Source organism: Eptesicus fuscus, chromosome 4 (genome assembly GCF_027574615.1).
Source record: "Eptesicus fuscus isolate TK198812 chromosome 4, DD_ASM_mEF_20220401, whole genome shotgun sequence".
Lineage (NCBI taxonomy): Eukaryota > Metazoa > Chordata > Mammalia > Chiroptera > Vespertilionidae > Eptesicus > Eptesicus fuscus.
The window spans coordinates 72,086,598-72,107,994 of record NC_072476.1 but is presented as its reverse complement, the minus strand read 5'-3'; the positions used below and the strand labels follow the sequence as shown (position 1 = coordinate 72,107,994).

The 21,397-nt window shown below is 37.4% G+C and overlaps 1 protein-coding gene across 4 annotated transcripts in view; it reads left to right on the top strand.

Annotated features, from left to right (window-relative positions):
• The first annotated feature begins 2,881 nt into the window (after positions 1-2,881).
• Positions 2,882-21,397, top strand: part of AGGF1 (angiogenic factor with G-patch and FHA domains 1) — a 106,894-nt gene continuing 88,378 nt past the window's right edge. For all 4 annotated transcript variants that reach the window (XM_054715151.1, XM_054715149.1, XM_054715150.1 and 1 more), the window contains exons 1-8: positions 2,882-3,454; positions 6,232-6,334; positions 7,877-8,079; positions 9,156-9,320; positions 12,272-12,460; positions 16,598-16,928; positions 17,760-17,871; positions 19,698-19,749. In XM_054715151.1, the coding sequence (XP_054571126.1) occupies positions 3,245-3,454; positions 6,232-6,334; positions 7,877-8,079; positions 9,156-9,320; positions 12,272-12,460; positions 16,598-16,928; positions 17,760-17,871; positions 19,698-19,749 (1,365 nt within the window). In that variant the 5' untranslated portion in view covers positions 2,882-3,244. The remainder of the gene's footprint in view (positions 3,455-6,231; positions 6,335-7,876; positions 8,080-9,155; positions 9,321-12,271; positions 12,461-16,597; positions 16,929-17,759; positions 17,872-19,697; positions 19,750-21,397) is intronic.

The following is a 21,397-nucleotide window of genomic DNA, read 5'->3' as shown; positions in this document are numbered from 1 at the left end:
CCGGGTCCACTCCTACATGGTCCTTTAGTTCTCCAGAACTCAGTAGTGGGCTGTTAACTGCTCTATCCATTCATTTACTTTACCTCCTCAGCCCTTGAGGCCATTTGTGTTTGCTTTATACAGTACTAGTTCTATTAGTTTCTGTTTCTTAAGTTTTAGATGGGTTTCTGGAATGCTCATTACCTACTGAACATCTGTAATGAATGCCCTGCAGGCACCTCAAACTCAGTATTATCAATAAAATAAAAACTAAAGCATTCCGCCCTCCCCTATGCAGCATACTCTCCTCCAATAGTTCCTACCTCCTTTGTCCAAGCTAGAAACCTATCCATTACTCTGACTTTTTTTTTTCTCTCTGTCAAATATACTAAAGCCGTGGTCAGCAAACTGCGGCTCGCGAGCCACTTGCGGCACTTTGGCCCCTTGAGTGTGGCTCTTCCACAAAATACCATGGCCTGGGCGAGTCTATTTTGAAGAAGTGGCGTTAGAAGAAGTTTAAGTTTAAAAAATTTGGCTCTCAAAAGAAATTTCAATCGTTGTACTATTGATATTTGGCTCTGTTGACTAATGAGTTTGCTGACCACTGTACTAGAGAATGTGTCTTTATTCACAATAAAACAACAGAGTACCTGCTGGTGGCAAATTCCAGCAGGTCATAATTATGCAAGAAGTTAATCAGAAGGCTGATGGAACTTGGGGCTTTAGCAGGTCTGAAGATCTGCATATTATTGCCTGCTGCCAGACAGCTGAGGGCAGTTCCCCCAACCTGATGGTCCTTTATTGTTTATCAGGTCTTACCTTTGATATGTATATCTGCTTTGCTAAAGGGCAAAATGTGGGAATAAAAAGCTGTGGGTCTGGACATTCAGAGGGCCCACTTCACTAGAAAGTGGAGCCTCCCCTGGCTCCCCCATGCCTTCCAAATTTATATTTCTTGTCTCTCTACCCATTTATGCGCAGCCCTTCTCCAGATTCCTGAACGCTTGCTGCGAAAAGACCCTAGCAATTACCCAGGAAATAAACTAAGAAAGAATGCCTAAGACCTTTATCATAAAAAGTATTAGAACTCTATTAAAGTACAAACAAGAATGAATAAATGGAACAAAAAAAGAATATATGTGGATAGACTATCTTTTCCCCCCTCTTCTTTTTGGATGGGATATCTTAACATAGTAAAGTTTTATGTTAATTCTTCCCAAAGAAAGTTATACATTCAATGAAATCTTAATAAAAATACCATTGGATTGTTTGAGGAACTCAACAAACTCATTCCAATATTTATATGGAAAACAGGGGTTCATGAATAAGTCAATTTTGAAAAGTAAAAGCAGAGTAGCAACTTTCCTACCAGATATCAACATATACTACAAAACCAAAGTGATGAAAATAGAATGGCTCTGCATAGGAACAGACTAATATACAAACAAAACAGAATAGAGAGCTCAGAAATAGACCCATACATATATGGGAACTTGATAGATGATAAAGGTGGTACTACAAAGGAATGTAAAGGAGATGGTCTGAAGAAAACTAGGTCATTATATGGAAAAATACATCTGGATCCCTCCAGTTGGAGTGGAGAACTAAATGTGAAAGTTAAAATTATAACATTATAGAAGAAAATATGACTCAGGATGGGAAAAGACTTCATAAATAAGATTTAAAAGCCCAAATCATAAGGCATATGAAATAAAATGAAGTTAAATAAAATAGTGATTTGACTACATAAAAATTAAAGTTTTCTGTTCAATAAAAAAAACTACAGACAAAATTATCAGATTGAGAGTAGATATCTGTAAAGGATTAGTATCTAGTTTATAGAAAGAACTGCCAAAAAACCCAAAAAACAAACCACACATCCACCAAGAAATAGGCAAACAAAAATATATAAATAGGCCAATTCACAGAAGGGCAGGTCCAAATAGCCATTTCAACAAATAAATGAAATCCTCTGGTAATCAGAGAAGTGCAAATTAAAACAACAATGAAATACCTCTTTACATTCACAAAAAAATAGAAGAGTGACTAACATTATGTATTAGGATGTGGAGGACACAGAACTCCTGTGCACTGTTGGTGAGAGGGTAAAGTTATACAGCCATTCCAGAAAAATAATCTAGTGGAACATAGTGAAATCAAATGTTTGCCCTATAAACCAAAAATCACATTCCTTGCTACCTATCCCAAAGAAATGAGTGCACAGGTCACTAAAATGGCACGAACAAGGATCATTTTTTCATTGTGCTATTGATTGTGTTACTAGAGAATTGGAGATAGATGTTGACAACTAGTGGACTAAATAATATGTGGTATACATATATCTTCAAATACTATGCAGAACTTAGATGTATATAGAGCAACATATATTAATTTTTAAAACATTTTAATCAAGTACTATTTAGGTAAAAGAAATACACATGAAACATTTTATAAGGATAGATTTATATTTAAGGACATCAACCACACAAGTGGGAGTGGGTATTCATATGGACAGGAGGTAATGGGACTGATGAATAGAGATCTAGAGCTACAGTAAAACAAAAACAACCTCCACCCCTCAAACAGAAGAGCCGCCCCATGGGCCAATGTTGATGATGTTCTGTGAACTAAGGAGTGTGATTAAGTACAAAATAATAACTAAAAACAAAATCAAAAAATAGTGAGTAACGTCAAGTAGTATGCTTCGCAAGGGCAAAAGCTTGAGACCAAAGGCTGCGACCCGCTCTGCCACTCCAGGGCTTTATAGCTACTTTCCCACACCATCCCGCACCGCCCGGCCCCCAGCAGTCGGCGGGAAGTGCGCATGCGCACTGCGAGACCCTTCCCGCTCCCCGTCGCTTCTCTTCCGGTTTCGGCCCCGCCCACCGCGGGCGCTGTCGTTTCCGGTTCAGCCCAGGAACAGCCGGAGCGCTTGGGGCCTTCGCTTTTTAGGCCCTCCCACTTCTCGAAACGCTCCCGCGACTGCCTCGGTCGCTGGGGAAGGTATTTACCAATAAAGTTTCACTATTTCAAAGCCGAGCGGATTGGGCTGCGTCCAACCGCCTTCCTCTGGCCCGTAGTCCGCCGTTCCTCTCGGCTCCTGGCTTCGAGCTTCAGGCCGTCATGGCCAGGGGCCGCCGAGGCCGGGCGGGTTTGAGGCCGCCTTTCGCTGCCCACGCACTCGCGTGGCTCCTGGGGCCGCCGGCGTCCACCTCCGTCTGAGCGCAGCCCCTCGGCGCCCACGGGCCGCCTCGCGCCGGGCCCCATGGCGTCCGAGGCGCCGTCTCCTTCGTTGTCTCCATCGCCACCCACCTCCCCTGAGCCGGAGCTGGCCCAGTTGAGGCGGAAGGTGGAGAAGTTAGAACGCGAGCTGCGGAGCTGCAAGCGGCAGGTGCGGGAGGTGGAGAAGCTTTTGCACCACACGGAGCGGCTGTACCAGAGCGCCGAGAGCAACAACCAGGAGCTCCGCACCCAGGTGCGCGGTCCACCGGCCCTGCGCCCCGCCCCGCCCCGCCCCGGCCTTCGCAGCCTCTGATTGCCCCTGGCACTTGAGAGAAATAAAAAGTTCAGTGCAATTAAAATTCCACGTACTTTTGGAGCAAACCTAAGAGTTCCGGTTACTCGATTTAGATAAGCGCGTGGGCAGAAGTTCCGGCTGGTGTGCATCGAACTTCTGTACTTGTAGGTTGTCTTCATTCTCACGGCGTTGCCCGTTGGCCGCAGGCACATTTAATGTCTCCTGGGTCGCTTTTGGGTTTCTTAAAGCGCCGGGTTTTAATCAGAATCCCATCTGTCGCCAGATGTGTGAACTGGTCCTGACCCTCGGTTGCCCGTAAAAAAGAACGCGCGCACCACACAGGTGAAGGTTAAGTGAAGCGTGAGCGAACTGTGGAACATGGTGTAAGGTTGTCATTCTGGGCGTTTATCATTTGGGGTTTGCTGTTGGAAGTAGGGAAGATATAACTTTCTTTGCTAGAGACTAAGCAGCTAACTTCATTTTTATAAAGTACATTAAGGACAAACATTTAAACTGTCACACTTAAAAAAAAAACTTTTAAAGAGGAGCCTAATGCTTTTTTTTCCAACTTGATTTGTTTGGCAGTTGCACTGTGTCCTGATAAGTTATTTCCACATAATTACTAATTTCAATTAAACTGTTGTCCTTCGTAATATATGGGGTACCATTGCTAAAACCACATATGTAGTCTGAACCCTAAAATGTCATCAGACTTTGATATACTTTATTATCAAATAATCTGTGAAAAGAACTGAGTTGCAATGACTTGCTGTGCCCATTGCATAGAGTTATTGACATTATGATATTATAGAAAATTTGAATTTGTTTATTCAACTAGTTTTTGAACACCTGTAATGTATAAGGACTGTGCTAGGAGACTACAGATATTGTTAGAATACCTTGGGGGCAGGGGAGCAAAATATGTCAGCCTTTTAAAAAGCCTTTTTATAATTTCCAGTTGTTGAGGTGATGCCTGCTTTTGAGAGAGACCCAAAAAACACACACCAAATAAACATGTTTGCTAACCGTTGAAGAGCCAGCATTTTGGTTATTAGTGTTAATTTAAGAGTGGTCTAACATGAAACATTGAAATGGGTGCAAAGTCTTGACTCTACTGGTGATAGTAATTATTCCTTACTCTCCTCCTAATCAGCCTCCCCTGGTGGTGGTAGAGTTTGGTTGTTAACTGTCACCCCGAACTACTAAATAGTATTTTATCTAGAGCAGTAAAAAATTGGGTTGAGAATTGAGGGTGAACTGTTAGAAAAACCTAATATGTACAGGCTTTGGAGGCAGTACAAACTTGTGCAAATTACTTTGTCTCCAGATTTCTCACATATAAAATGGGAATTAGGAAAACTAATTTGTGAGATGGTTGTAAGAATTAATAAAGATGTTATCCAAAGTAACAAATATAGCACGTAGCAGATACTAAAGAAATTATCTAGTTTATAGTAATAGTGGTAGTGGCAGAGCAGAGCCAAGACTGGACAAGGCAATGAGTAATCTAGGGCAGTGGTCGGCAAACTGCGGCTCTCGAGCCACATGCGGCTCTTTGGCCCCTTGAGTGTGGCTCTTCCACAAAATACCACATGCAGGCGCGCACGTACAGTGTGATTGAAACTTCGTGGCCCATGCGCAGAAGTCGGTTTTTGGCTCTCAAAAGAAATTTCAATCGTTGTACTGTTGATATTTGGCTCTGTTGACTAATGAGTTTGCCGACCACTGATCGAGGGTGAAAAATTTAAGAAGGCACTGACTCTCAGGTATAGACCCAATACTTGCAGGAAACTGAGGCTGAGTGCTACCTAGGTGCCTTGCTTGATTCGCCCGTCAGTTTTTTTAATATGTTTTTATTGGTTTCAGAGGAAGGGAGAGGGAGAGTAGAAACATCAATGATGAGAGAGAATCGTTGATCACCTGCCTCCTGCACGCTCCCTACTGGGGATTGAGCCCACAACCTGGGCATGTGCCTTAACCTCCTGGTTCATAGGTTGACATTCAACCACTGAGCTACACCAGCTGGGCTATAAGTAATCAGTTTTATCCCCTTTCTCTTTTTAAGCTTTATGTATTATTAAAGAACTAGTTAGAAGCTTGTTTTTAGTTTCTTCCATGCCTGTAATAGACACCTCGCTCTTAGATATTGTCTGAGGAGTATTGAGGAGGCTGCTCCTCATTGCTTATGGATATTTCTGCACTCTGTTGCTCTAGCTTTGGCAGTCAGTGAGGGACAGGGAGAAGAGATGCCGCTCTGAGGCAGTCACTTCCGTTTTCTTCTGCTGCAGTTATTTGTCATAAGACTACAATTTAAAGAAAAATCATACATTAAAGTACTTTTTAAGTTAAAGGCATGAGAAGTAATGTTTTTTTCCTAATTCTTTAGAGAGAACTGCTGACCAATTAATATATTACTATAAAAACACTCTTATTTTTTGGAAATAAAGGATTCTGTTTATAAAGTCCTATTAATTTAGTCTATTTGATTTTCAAAGGGGATATTTTGAGGTTTAGCAAGAGAGGATAAGAATAAAAAGCATTTCCCTCTGCAAATGTAAAAGATGAAAGAAAGTAAATGATAGTATTTTCAGTTTTTCTGAAAAGGAAATCCTACTATTGGTACTTCTCTGAAAGTTATACCAAGAAAAAATAATTATTGTAATTTCAAGAGAATGGTATGCATGTTTTTAGATTGCTATATGATTTCTTTTTCCTAAAGCCTTGTTTTCTTTTAGGTAGAAGAGCTCAGTAAAATACTCTATTGTGGGAGAAAGGAAGATAATAAGAAGTCTGATGTAGAAGTACAAACAGAGAACCACCCTCCTTGGTCAATCTCAGGTATTTAGTTGATATTGGAGATATCCTAACATTTATTACATTCAAATCATGCTATTATGTAATTTTCATTAAATTTAAAATAGACAAATGTCTACATAAATATGAGGACTGTTACAAGGGTGTCTTCTCTCCACATGATTGCATATTTCATTTTCAGAAAATTGATTTGCTCTTCTGATAGGAAAGTAGAAATGCATTGTCATTCCTATAAATACATAGGATTGCTACTGTGTCTTTAGTGGCACATTCACTGAGTAATTTCTGCCATGCTGTGAGCCATTTACCCCCATATCTGATCTTCCATGTGACCCAGGTGCATGTGTTTTCTTGTTGATGCATTCCACTTAGTATTGTGTTCAGTGACAGTCTCTTAAGCCTTTGTGGGAATGGTGAGCCCACAACCATGACCTCATCAGTGGAATTATGTTGTGAGGCAAAATAACTGAGTAGCTGAGTTTTAATAAATAGGCATCAAAAGAAGTTATTTTTTCATTAAGTTTGTCTTATTTTATTCAGCATATAATTTAGTTAAATTGCTAAACACAGCAATAGCATTAACATTACATATCTGCATGATAACATATTTTTTTTAAAGTCAGCATCATGAGAGATATTTGACAGAGAAATCAACCTTTGACATGTCTTTGTTCCATTTGATATGCAATGATATTAACATTTGTGGTTAGAAATTGTTAAGAGTTGCTAATTTTTTTTTGACAGAATACAACTTATTTACCTATTTTCTTTTTTAGTTTTGCTATGGAAAATAAAAATCTGCTCACCTTTTAAAATTTTTATAGCTTGACAGCTAGGGTACTTAAAGTGACATTAGAATCAAAGGTAAAAGCACCTGCAGATTTATCTGCACTATCAATTTTAATCTGTTAAAATGTGTACAATTATAAAAATACTAGAGACCCGGTGCATGAAATTCATGCACAGGGGGTGGTGTCCTCTCAGCCCAGGCTGCACCCTCTCCAATATGGGACCCCTTTGGGGATGTCTGACTGCCGGTTTAGGCTCCTAATCGCTCACCTGCATGGTCGCCCCTAACTGCCCCCCCTGCCGGCCTGGTCGCCCCCAACTATCCCCCCGCCCCCCGCCAGCCTGGTTGCTCCTAACTGCACCGCCCCCCACTGGCCTGGTCACCTCCAACTGCTCCCCTTGCCGGCCTGGTTGCCCCACGCAACCTGCTTGTTCAGTCGTTTGGTCGTCACTCATTAACCCCCCTGCCGGCCTGGTCACCCCACGCAGCCTGCTTGTTCAGTTGTTTGGTTGTCCTTCATTAACCCCCCTGCCATCCTGGTCGACCCACGCAGCCTGCTAGTTCAGATGTTTGGTCGTCGCTCACTAACCCCCCTGCCGACCTGGTCGTAGGCAGCCATCTTGTGAGGGCACGAGGGTTAATTTGCATATTACCTCTTTATTATATAGGATGGTTTGCAGTGTGTACTGTTTTGTGTTCAGTGCCAATGTTATAGAATTCTAAGTCATTTTTATATACACTATTCTAATATGTATCACAATTTGTTTTTGCTATAGATTATTATTATCAGACATACTATAAGGATCTTAGTCTTCCAAATAAAGAGACAGAACTTTCAGTTCAGCAAGATCAGAATATCGAAGCTTCTACTTATAATTTTAAAGACCAGTCACAAATAGAAAATGATGTGTATGCTGGTACTGATGTAACGGAAAAGGTTGAATGTGGACAAGAGGACCATTTTGCCTCAAATTCACAGGTAATAAAATGCTACTACTACTGATGCCCAAGAACTTGTCCTTCATTATTGTTATTATGCAAATTGACTTCTTTGGTCCATGACAGCATATATACACGGGTTGTAAATATTCTGTATATAATTATGCAGAATATTACACTTTTAGAGAAACAAAAATTGCTCATATATTTGTTTCCTACTTTGTTGTGTTCTAGAATCTTGTGATGTACATAAACTAAAACAAAGAAAATTTGTCAGTATATTTTGGTTCAATCAAAAAATTTTGTGCAACTACCACAATAACTTTGTTCACAACAATTTTGTTTTTAAATCCTCATCCAAGAATATGTTTTTATTGATCTTTTGAGAGAGAGAGGAACGGCGGGGGGGGAAGGGCGGTGCCGAGGAGAGAAACATCAATGTGATAGAGAAACATTGATCAGTTGCCTCTCTTCTGTGCCTGACTGGGGACCGAACCTGCAACCTAGGTATGTGCCCTGACTGGGAATCGAACCCACAACCTTTTTCTGTATGGGATGACATTTCAACCAACTGAGCCACCGGCCAGGGCTACACAAAAAATTTTTAATGCTTCCTCTCTGTCATATATCCTGCCATTGTTCAGATTTTTATAATTTGCATGTTTTATAATTTTTTTTGTAGTTGTGTGTTTGAATCAGGATCCCAGTAAGGTTTATACAGTGCAACTGCTGATGCTGTGATAAATCTCACATAATCCATAGCTTTCTCTTCCATCTCTCTTCTAAAATGTTTTTTCCCTTTGGACCTGTGATTATGGAAGAATCTAGATAGTTTGTCTTAAAGTGTACTTCAGAGTCCATATTTTGTGGATTACTTCCCTATGGCATTAGGCATTTATTTTTGAGTAAATGGTCAGTGTCTTCAAAACTGAATTAACTGATAAATATTTTTTAAGTGAATCAAATTATAATTGATAGCCATCCCTTCCATTACAGAAATTGAAGCCTTATTATTTAAAATAGCTCTTCAGTCTATTTATTGTTTTTCATTTTGCTAATTTTTAAGTTGCTATAAGAATATTTTTGTCTTATTTGACATGAATTTATCTTACCTAGGAGCCAGCATCTGCATTAGCAACAGAAGATGCATCCTTAGAAGGTTCATCATTAGCTGAAAGTTTGAGAGCTGCAGCAGAAGCTGCTGTATCACAGACGGGATTTAGTTATGATGAGAATACTGGACTGTATTTTGACCACAGCACTGGTTTCTATTATGATTCTGTAAGTATCTCAGACCTTTCAGTACTGTAACTGTATACTTAGATGCTTGATACCAAATATTAAACACTAAACTGAACTAAGGAAAGCAAGAAGCTGCATTTAAAAATTATGTTTGATTCAAAGGTATTTGACAAGAGTAAAGAATTATAAAATAGTTTATCATACTATACTTTTAGGCTTATAATTAAGTAAGTTAATTGTGATTATTATAAATTGATATAATATAAAGGAATGTACAAAAATGTTGGAGTATTAATAAGGGCAGACAACTACATTATTGGAAAATTTTAAGAACCTACACTAACATTTTTTAATAGAATTTATAAGGAAGTGACATTGTTAATTCTAGGCTTGGGGTAAGATTTTTTTGTTTGTTTCAAATACTTACGAGCCATTTGAGGCCACAGGGGGGGTCTTTTTCTTGAATTCTCATTAGCATGTTTATTATTAGTGTTTTATATTCTGTGGATTTTAAGCATTTCACTTTTACAAAAATCAATCTGTTAACAGTGAGAACTAGGAAAGCAGTGTGGGATCAGAAATATAATGGGCCACTGACTAGGACAGAACTAGAAAATTAAATTCTTGATTTATAATACAGTGAGATGGCTGTTGAAGTCTTGTACTTAATTGGGTTTTTAATCAGGACTTGACGACAATGATGATGAAACTCACATACCCACATATCTTAACCTTGATGGTCTAGGCATGTGATCTGATCCTCAGGAATTATAGAATCTAGTGCCCAAAAGTGGACCAGGTATTCACTATTCCAGTTCTGGAAGTATTATTAACTAACCTAGGGAACATAATGATAATGCTAAATATCTTAGATAGGGATTTCATTAGCTTGTTAGTTTGCACTTAGTATACAGACTTTGTAAATCCTTTGTCTAGAGAGGGTTTTCTTTCACTGGAGTGTGCTTATAGATAATGCTAGTTAATATCTAGAAAACTAATGTTTAAATGCTTATTACTAAAGAATGTAAGCTATTCCTTATTTGGTTTCTAGGAAAATACAGAGTTTCTGAGTATATGACATTCTTCTTTGTCATTCTTTTACCTTACTTTCTGTATCTTTCCTGCAGACATTTTCTGTAAATGATTATTTACATTCTGCAGGTTATATGTCTCAGTAAAATAGGGACCTAGTTGTTTTGCCATTTTTATCAGGCTAATTTTCATCTTATTTTAATTAAATAAAAATTTTAAAATGTCTTTGAAAATGCCTATATTTTGGACTGAAGGACATAACAGATGAAAAGGTTTGAGTTTTAAACATTCTGTTATCATCTATACTAATAAAAAGGTAATATGCTAATTAGACTGGGTCGACTGGACATCTTCCGGACATCCAACTTCCTTCCAGACAAAGCCATGGTGGCAGGGGCCGGGCAGAGGTGGTTAGGGGCGATCAGGCTGGCAGGGAGCAAGCAGTTAGGGGCAAGATCAGGCTGGTGTGGGGGAGCAAGCAGTTAGGGGGCGATCAGGCCAGCAGGGGATTGTTTAGGGGGCGACAGGCCGCAGGCAGAGGCGGTTAGAGGCGATCAGGCAGGCAGGCGAGCGGTTAGGAGCCAGCAGTCCCAGATTGTGGGATTGGGCCTAAACCAGCAGTCGGACATCCCCTGCGGGGTCCTAAATTTGAGAGGGTGCAGGCCAGGCTGAGGGACACCCCCCTACCCTGTGCACGAATTTTGTGCACTGGGCCTCTAGTGAGAAATAGGTTTAGAGCACATACATTCAGTGTTTCAGTTACATGAAATATAGCATTAAAATATTTTTTTAAGAAATCTGCAAAATGGATTAAAGATAATAAATTGCAATAGTATCAACAGAAAAATAAACTATCTTTTTCAAGAAGTTTTAGTTTAATCTCAGTATGTCATAAGAGGTCTGATCTGCATGGATTTCTGATGAAAAGAAAATACAGATTTTTAATTAAGTCTTGATTATAGAGTACTGGCCAATATCTAAAAAATACAGATGATTGCATAATTTTATCTTTCTAGTTTTCATCCATAATTTTCCAAAATTTATTTTTATGTGGCTGCTTTACTTTTAAGTCTTTAGATACTTACAATAGAATTAAGTGAAGATGATTTTTTAATCAATTTCTTTGTGTAGAAAGTTATGGACTTAACTTTATTTCCAAATTTTTCTACAGGACTTTTAGTCATGAACATTAAAAGGCAAATCTTTGTTTTATGACATTGAGAAAAGGGTTCAGGGGTTTATATTACCAAACCATTATTGTGTAATCTTAAGGATAACGAGTCTGTAATTGCTTCCATGTGCTCAGCTTTTCCTGGTGCATGCCTTAGTTTTCATCACTTCTAAAAGGCTTCTTGTTATAATTTTTTGTTGATGTATTAAGTTGAACCATATGAAATTGCTGTTTCTGTAAGTTAAAAAGTGGTGAAATGTTGGTAATTTCATGATTCAATTTAATATTTAAATGTTCACATTTTTTCACCCTAGGAAAATTAGAGCAGATATTGAATGGTAAAGTATTTTGAAAAATTACATATTTTTGAAAACACCTATATTTTGGACTGAAGGACGTAACAGATTTTTCTTTAAAAAAAGTTTTTATGGGTTTTAGAGCGAGAGGGAGGGAGGGGGGGGAGAGAGTGAGAGAGATATCGATGGGAGAGAAACTGATTGGCTGCCTCCTGCATGCCCCTTACTGGGGATTGAGCCCACAGTCCAGGCATGTGCCCTGACCTGGAATAGAATCAGTGACCTCTCGCAGCATGGGATGACGCTCAACCAACTGAGCCACTCCTGCCAGGGCCAAGATTTTTCATTGTGATATTTTTATTTACTATCTTCAGAAAATACTATAGTTCTTAAAAGAAACAAACATTTACTATATTTGAATATGTTTGACATTTCTGTTGTTTATTTTTCTGTTTTATCTTATATAAATAGTACTTTTTTTATTTTAAAAGGAAAATCAACTATATTATGATCCTTCCACTGGAATTTATTACTACTGTGATGTGGAAAGTGGTCGATATCAATTTCATTCTCGAGTAGATTTGCAACCTTATCAGACTTCTAGCACAAAACAAAGTAAAGATAAAAAGTTGAAGAAGAAAAGAAAGGATCCAGATTCTTCTACAACAAATGAGGAAAAGGTATTGTCTTCTTAATTTTTAAAATTTACATAATGGTAACATAGTTAAGTAAAAATTTTTGATGAAACTGAAAATCATTCAGTAACTGCATTTCAAACATATCCATTAAAGTAACAAGGTATCAGAATCTATTAATCACAGAGCATTTATTTACATTGGTCTGTTCCACAAATGCTCAGTCACTAGAAGTCAGGGAATTTCTTAAAAGATTGAAGGAGGTATATTTAGGAAAGATAAGATACTCTTAAGTTACATAATTTGGAAGAAGAACTTTCAGTCCCTTAGTTGATAAGTTGATGTCAGTGCACAATTCACAATAAAACAAAAACATAGTTTATAAGTAGATGTATATAAAAATTTCTTAGTCACTTTGAGCAATTTCTTACCTATATTATGTTAGCAAACATTTAAAAAAATCCATTTCTGGCAAATATAGAATAGATATATTTTCATTAGTAGTGTAAATTGGTATCTTTTTGGAGACTAGATTGGCTGTTTGTATCAATAACTGTAAAAATATGGATATTTTTCAATTGGAAAATCTCATTTCTGGTAATTTATTATCTATATATATGAAAGCCTAAGTGACCGGCCAACCAGCCGGTGGCTGTGATGTGCATTGACCACCAGGGGGCAGATGCTCAACGCAGGAGCAGAAACCACAGACATGGAAACATGGAACAGACGGATGAATCTCAGAGGGAAGGAGGGAGAAGGGAGGGTGGGAAGAGATTAACCAAAGGTCTTATATGCGTACTAGAGGCCCAATGCATGAATGCACCTGTGGGGTCCCTTGGCCTGCCTGTGCCCTCTCGCAATCCACAATCCGGGACCCCTGGGAGGATGCCCTTCAAGCCCCTGTGCCACCCCAGGTGCTGCTAGCCGGGGAGGAACCGCGGGAGGTTGGCTCCAGGACGTGTCCGGCCCATCTCGCCCAGTCCAGCCCCACTGGCCACCTTCTAATTAATTTCCTTTCAATGTGCACGAATCCATGCACCAGGCCTCTAGTTATTTTATAAATCCAAAGAAAGAAAAATGCCTTTGTTTAATTATATAGCAATATTTTGCTATATAATAGTTAAATAGTTCAAATGACCCAAAACATATTGGTTAAGAAAATGATAATACATTTAATTGGAAAAGCATTATTTATGACTTAGAATGGTAGTTGTAAAGAGTGAGGGGAAATTTAAAAATAGTTATAATACGTTAAATTGAAAAAAGGAAAATAACAAAAAATGTTACTAATGCTCTTATTTCTGCTCACTTCACAGATAAGGTTGATGGTTTATAGTCAGGAAAGGAGGCTTATTGTGAATTCTGGCAACTATTTGATACTTTACTCTTAAGATATTATCTCATGTTTTCTTTTCTTAACCACGGGGAAAACATTTTTAAATATATAATACCAAAGTTCAAAGATGAAATTGGTATTTTGTTGAATTTATTTTCTGTTCTTTGATTTGTTTTTATTTCTCTATTGTTTTCACTAAGAGTATATAAGAATAGAAGAATATGTGACTAAAATACTAAAAATGATTTTTCTCTTTGCTTTCAAGAACTATGTTTTAATCACTCCTACTTGTTACTAGTGGTTGAACCATTTGAGAAGATAGGTTGTAAAATTACTTCTGTCTAGCAATAAGAAAAGAACATACACCTATCATCAAATGGCCTTTCCTGACAAACTAGAGAATGACATTTGAAAGCATTCGGTGAGATTTTGGTTTAGTTTAGCTCCCATAACTGCTTATCTATGTTTTTATTTTATTTATCTCTGTTTTTATTCTGTTTTTTAATCCTCACCCAAGGACATGCTGAGAGAGTGGGGGGGGGGGGCAGAGAGAGAGAGAGAGAGAGAGAGAGAGAGAGAGAGAGACCAGGACAGGGACTTAGGAAAAAATCCTGATGAAATTTTGAGAATTCCTTGAGAATTCTAAAAGGTAGTTGTGAAGCATGGGAGACCAGTTAAGACATCCTCACCTTTTCTTTATTTTTTAAGGTACTCTTGAGCCTCATTCTTTGTAGGTGGAGGGTATGTGGAAAGAAGAGAGTAGAGTGAGGTGATTGGAGTAATTAACTTGAAATATGCATTTATACCTCAATGCCCACATGTAGGTTCCCTTATCTCTTAATGTTTATTTAACATTCTGGCAAATAGTTTTTTAAAAGTAGCACCTCTGGCAATTTCACTCATTTCCCCTTGCATATGTTGTCCTATAAGCAGTAATAATACAATACACAAGACTGGAAACTGCTTTTTAAAAAGAATATTTAGATAGGAAAATTTTTTGTTATAATTCACAATGGCCTTTAAAGCTCATAGTTGTTCAGTTCCTTGCCCTTGTTCTTGTCCTTTGTGAGTTTGTAGTGCTGGAAGTGTATATATTTTATTACACTGTGAGTATTGAGCCAGTCTCCAAACTGAATTTATGCTACTGTTAAAATATGTGTTTAAGATGCTCTCATATTTTATAAAATAACAGAAGAACATATGAATTCACTTCATCATGTGGCTGTAAGCTAGAACGAAAATTCATTGTGTTACAAACCAAAGAAACAAGGGGAAAATAACTCTCTGCTTTTCCAATGGTTAAAAGAATAGATTTGTTCATTTATCAAAAGGCATGCCCAATATAATTGTATAATCCTACCTAATAATAGACAAATATGCAAATTGACCATACCTCTGACACACCTACAAGCCATGCCCACAAGCCATGCCCACCATCCAATCAGAGTGAGTATGCAAATTAACCCAACCAAGATGGCTACAGCCACAGAGAGCAAGGCTTCCTACGTAACAGAGGAAGCCAAGCTTTCTGCCTGCCCTTGCCAGGCCTAAGCCTCCACTCAAGCTACATCTCGGAGGAATCGGGCCTAAATGGGCAGTCGGACATCCCTCGAGGGGTCCCAGATTGGAGAGGGTGCAGGCTGGGCTGAGGGACAACCCCCCCTCTGTGCATGAATTTCGTGCACTGGGCCTCTAGTAAATAATAAAAGGCTTATGCCAGGTAATTTGGAATTTTGGAATAAAAGAGATATAACTGATTAATCTGTACATTAAGCTGTTGTGTATTATCAAATCAACTCTATAAAGTGTTAATTTTTTAAAAAATATGCTTTTATTGATTTTTAGAGAGAGAGGAAGGGAGGGGGTTGAGAGATAGAATTATTGATGAGAGAGAACATCATTGATCAGCTGCCTCCTGCACACCCCCTACTGGGATTGGCCTGCAACCGAGGCATGTGTCCTGACCGGGAATCTACTAGTAACTAACTGGTGATCTCTTGGTTCTTGGGTTAATGCTCAACCACTGAGCCACACTGGCTGGGCTATCAAGTGCTAAATTTTAGCATAACTACTTTTCTGCTACATTAGGTACATTTGGATTTTTAAATCCCTGCTGTAATGAAAGCCAATTCTGTATGTAACTTGATAATTGGTTAAAAGTTCAAAACAAAATTTAGAGTAGATGTATTCTCCAGGCCTTCACTGTCCAGTAAGGTAGCCACTAGCTACATGTGGCTACTGAACACTGAAAGTATAGCTTGTAAGTATAAACTACATTCAATTTTGAAAACAGTGCAAAAAAATCCATGTAAAATATTTCATTGGTGGTTTTTATACTGATTAAATATTAATATGTATTAAATGATAATATTTTGTAAATACTAGGTTAGATAAAATATTAAAATGAATTTCACTTGCCTTTTTACCTTTTTAATGTGGCTATTAGAAAATTTTAATTATAAATATGGCTTGCATTATTTTTTTGTTGGGACAACATTGGTCTAGATTGTCACTTGGTCCAAGTAATATGTGACAGTTAGGATGTTGAAAATAGATAAGAAGAGAGAATTGGGATAAATTGTAAGCATAGTCTGTATCACTTGGTAATTGATTTCATGTGGTGGTTAAAGGGATGTCAAAGATACCTAAGATTTTTTTATTTGGATGCTAAGTGGATGGTAATATATTTAATCAAGAAAGGGAACATGAGCAGAAGAGGGGGTACAGATAATAGCTATTGCTATCTCACTGTACATATATCTTCACTAATTCATTGTAACATTTAGCATTATAAGATGGTCATGTTTAAGATTATCCTCCCCCCCCCCCCCACCATTTTCCAGGATTTGAATTCAGAAGATCAAAAAGCATCCAGTGTTGAACATATAAACTGCAGTGAGGGAGAAGATTGTGCAAATGTGAAAAAGAAAGCCAAAGTAGATATTCGTTACAAAAATAGTTCCCATGAATTCACTGTTCCAGTTATCGGAAAGACTATAGAATTTCCTCTTAATGAAAACATCTATAATTCGACCTCATTTAAAGACGAGAAAATCATAGAGACTGATAGTGAGCCAGAAGAAGGTGAAATTACAGACTCTCAGACTGAGGACAGTTATGACGAAGACATTACCAGTGAAGACAATGTAACTGCAGAAGATACTGAGGATGAAGGTGAGTAGCCAGTATTTAATTTTACTCAAATAATTCAGTCTGGTCATTGTAAACATAGCAACACTGGTAAAATGTTAGTATAATATATCTGCCCAAAATTAAACATTGTTTTAAATTGATTATTTTTATGACATTATTGAAAATTTTGTGGGTTACCATTGCTTATTCTTAGGGAGTAGAATGTAAATAAATGACTAACACTTGGACCTTAAGTTTCATTGCATTGAATGGCCTTATCAATAGAATACAAAACCAAGTTACCTATGCCCTAATCCTAAGTCTGTTTTAGTGTCTTAGATATTTATAGCCCACTTTTATAATTGAGAGGGGAAGAGCAAATTGCCTTTAAAAAGTATAGTCCATGAATTCAACTATATAGGTATTATGATAAATCTAATTTTTTTTTACTTGAGGATATGAAGACATACTTTTAAAACCCAGGATTTCATATTAGGGTATATGAGTTTATTTTGTTTTTAATGGAATTACTTATATTTTTAAAAAGGGTAGACTCAATTTTTCTAACTTAATATAAAAATGCTAGTTTGTGACATTTTTAAATTCCAGGACCTTAAAAAAGAGAGTTGATTATTTTACAATTATGATATATGCTGACTTTGCTGAATACCTTTAGTTTGATCACTTTAGATTGGTAAGTGTTAAGCCTTACTAATTATATGTCATATACCAGGATTTAAGAAGGTTGTTTAAAACAGAATTAAGACTTTTGATTAATAAATTTTTATTTTATGGATACCTCCTACTATCTCTAGACATGTCTAATTTTTTTTTCCATAGCATTTGGTTAATATTTACTTGTTTCTTTGGCAGATGAGGAAAAAATCTGGCCCCCTTGTATTAGAGTAATTGTTATTAGATCACCAGTGTTGCAGACAGGATCACTTTTTATCATTACAGCTGTAAACCCTGCTACCATTGGAAGGTAAAATGTTTAATATTATTATATTTGTCTTATTTTAGTGGATTGTACATTTCTTGAACAGTTATCATGAACTGTGCATGGTACTTGTTACTTGAGAACTTGTGCATGGTACCCAAGAAATATTACTGGCACTTACCGTTGTCACTTGGTTTTGGAAATCAGATGAGGGTATGACTTCATAGTCCCGAAAGTGGACTGCCTATATAAAGAGATAAAATCTCATTGATACCTTTCACAGAGATTTTTGTCAATTTTCTTACCTTTTGTACTGCCTTTTATAGGTTTAAATTACTTACCTACACCCAGTATTGGCCTCCTTCTCTGCTTCTTTTCCTTTGCCCTTTTGTACTTCATAATCAGCTTGCTAGAGAGGTAGGTTTTAATCATGAATAAGATAATTTCCTTTCTTTCTAACTGAAAAAACAATCTATCCTTAATTAAGATTATATGCAATACCTTAATTTTAAATTCTTAGAGACTAGTACATGCCTTTTATATACAGTAATAGAAATGGGAACATAGTCAAGTCAACAGATCTGGAATAAGTAATTGACATTAGTATGAAGGATATTTTGTCTCACTGAATGTTTATTAGACTGGGATATATGTACCAAAAATAAAAGTAATTCTGGAACCTTTCAAGTAGGAAATTTACAGTATGATTAAGGAAACTGGTCTTAGTGTGATAAACTTGCATTTTAGCATATTTTTTGTTTGTTTGTTTACAGTATTACATATGTCTCCTTTTTCCCCTATTGACACCCCACCCCGCCACGCCCACCCCCAAGGGCAAACCCCTAGCCCCAGTGCCTGTGTCCATTGGTTATGCTAATATGCATACATTCAAGTCCTTTGGTTGATCTCTAGCCCCCTCCCCCTGCCCCTTGTCTCTGTATCTATTTTTGATCATCAGTTTATGTTGATCATTATATCCCACATATGAGTGAGATCATGTGATATTTATCTTACTCCGACTGGCTTATTTCGCTTAGCATAATGCTCTCCAGTTCCATCCATGCTGTTGCAAATGGTAAAAGTTCCTTCATTTTTATAGCGGCGTAGTATTCTATTGTGTAGATGTACCACAGTTTTTTAATCCACTCATCTGCTGATGGGCACTTAGGTTGTTTCTAGATCTTAGCTATTGTAAATTGTGCTGCTATAAACATAGAGGTGCATATATCCTTTATGATTGGTGTTTCTGGTTTCTTGGGATATAGTCCTAGAAGTGGAATTACTGGGTCAAATGGGAGTTCCATTTTTAACTTTTTGAGGAAACTCCATACTGTTTTCCACAGTGGCTGCACCAGTCTGCATTCCCACCAGCAGTGCATGAGGGTTCCTTTTTCTCCACATCCTTGCCAGCACTTGTCCTTTGTTGATTTGTTGATGATAGCCATTCTGACAGGTGTGAGATGGTACCTCATTGTTGTTTTGATTTGCATCTCTCAGATGATTAGTGACTTTGAGCATGTTTTCATATGTCTCTCGGTCTTCTGTATGTCCTCTTTTGAAAAGTGTCTATTTAGGTCCTTTGTCCATTTTTTGATTGGATTGTTTATCTTCCTTTTGTTAAGTTGTGTGAGTTTTCTGTAAATTTTGGAGATTAAACCCTTATCTGAAATAGCATTGGCAAATATGTTCTCCTATGCAGCGGGCTTTCTTGTTGTTTTGTTGATCGTTTCTTTTGCTGTGCAGAAGTTAATATATCTTTTTTTAAACATTACCTTTTAAAATAATATTTTAAAAAATTATTTTCATGTCTTTAAGTGCTGCATTTATATATGCTTCAATAATTATTAAAGACATGTTTCTTAACTGTGCAGAGAAAAAGATATGGAGCATACTCTTCGGATCCCTGAAGTTGGTGTCAGTAAGGTAAGCTCTTTGGTTTTACAAATATAGCACCTTGGTATAATTTTGTAAGTCATCATTATAGCAGAAAGCTTAGAGTTTTTCCCATTTAATAGAAAGGTTAATAGTGTAGTAATGCTAATGAAAGTAATATAGATTTATTCCACTTCTTGAGAAAATAAAAATTATCACAATTTGAATGAACTAAATTAGGTTTAATTTTTAAAAATCTGGAGCAGGAGTAGAGAAAATGTGGATTAATTTAGGTACATGAAGTAATACCCATTTAATAGGTATTTATTGAGTGAAATAAATATGCTAGATATTATGACAGTTCAAAAATGAACCAGACATAGATTCAGACTACTTTTAGTTGATGGTTACTTAGAGTCCAGAGTATTTTATAACCCTGGAACAATCTATTCTCTCCTAGTTGAGCCTCTAATGGTTTCTTTCAGGAAAAAGAACAGTTGAGTTTTCAAAACAAACAGTAAGGACAGAGTTACAACTTAAATCACAAGTAAAAAGCAAAAAGGTCTAGCTTCTGAGAGTCTGTACTTCATACTTATCTTTTTTGTTCTGTATTTTCTGTTGTTTGTCTTCCTCCCTTCTATGGCTATAATCTTTCCCCCCTTTTTTTTTTTTTTTTTTGACCTTTGATCATTCCCATTTTGTTTATATTTAATGGGATTATAATACGCATCTAAAGTATATATTTTATATGACTTTTGTTTTTTTTTAAATAAAATTTCTCACTATTACTTTGAAAGTCTAGTTATTTTTACTGTTTTTGGACTCATTCAGAGAGGAGTAAATCTTCATAATCTTAACTGTGACCAAATTATCTTTTTAAAAAAAATTTTTATTTTTTATTTTTGCAACTTTTTTTTATTGTTTAAAGTATTACATATAGTAGTACATATATCTCCTTCCCACCCCCACCTCCCATTGACCTTCCCCCAGCCTCCCCTACTCCCTGTCTCATGCCCTCATCCCACCTCCCAGTGTCTTGTGTCCATTGGTTGTGCTTATATGCATGCATGCAAGTCCGTTGGTTGATCTCTTTCACCCCCTCCCCAACACTCCCCAGCCTTCCCGCTGTAATTTGACAGTCTGTTCGGTGCTTTACTGCCTCTGTATCTATCTTTTTGTTCATCAGGTTATAATGTTCTTTATTTTCCATAAATGAGTGAGATCATGTGGTATTTTTCTTTCATTGCCTGGCTTATTTCACTTAACATAATGCTCTCCAGGTCCATCCATGCTGCTGCAAATGGTAATAATTCCTTCTTTTTTATAGCAGCGTAGTATTCCATTGTGTAGATGTACCATGGTTTTCTAATCCACTCATCTGCTGATGGGCATTTAGGCTGTTTCCAAATCTTAGCTATGGTGAATTGTGCTGCTATGAACATAGGGGTGCATATATCCTTTCTGATTGGTGTTTCTAGTTTCTTGGGATGTATTCCTAGAAATGGGATTTCTGGGTCAAATGGGAGTTCCATTTTTAGTTTTTAGAGGAAACTCCATACTGTTCTCCACAGTGGCTGCACCAGTCTGCATTCCTACCAGCAGTGCACGAGGGTTCCTTTTTCTCTGCTTGCTCGCCAGGACTTGTCGTTTGTTGATTTGTTGATGTTTGCCATTCTGACAGGTGTGAGATGGTACTGCA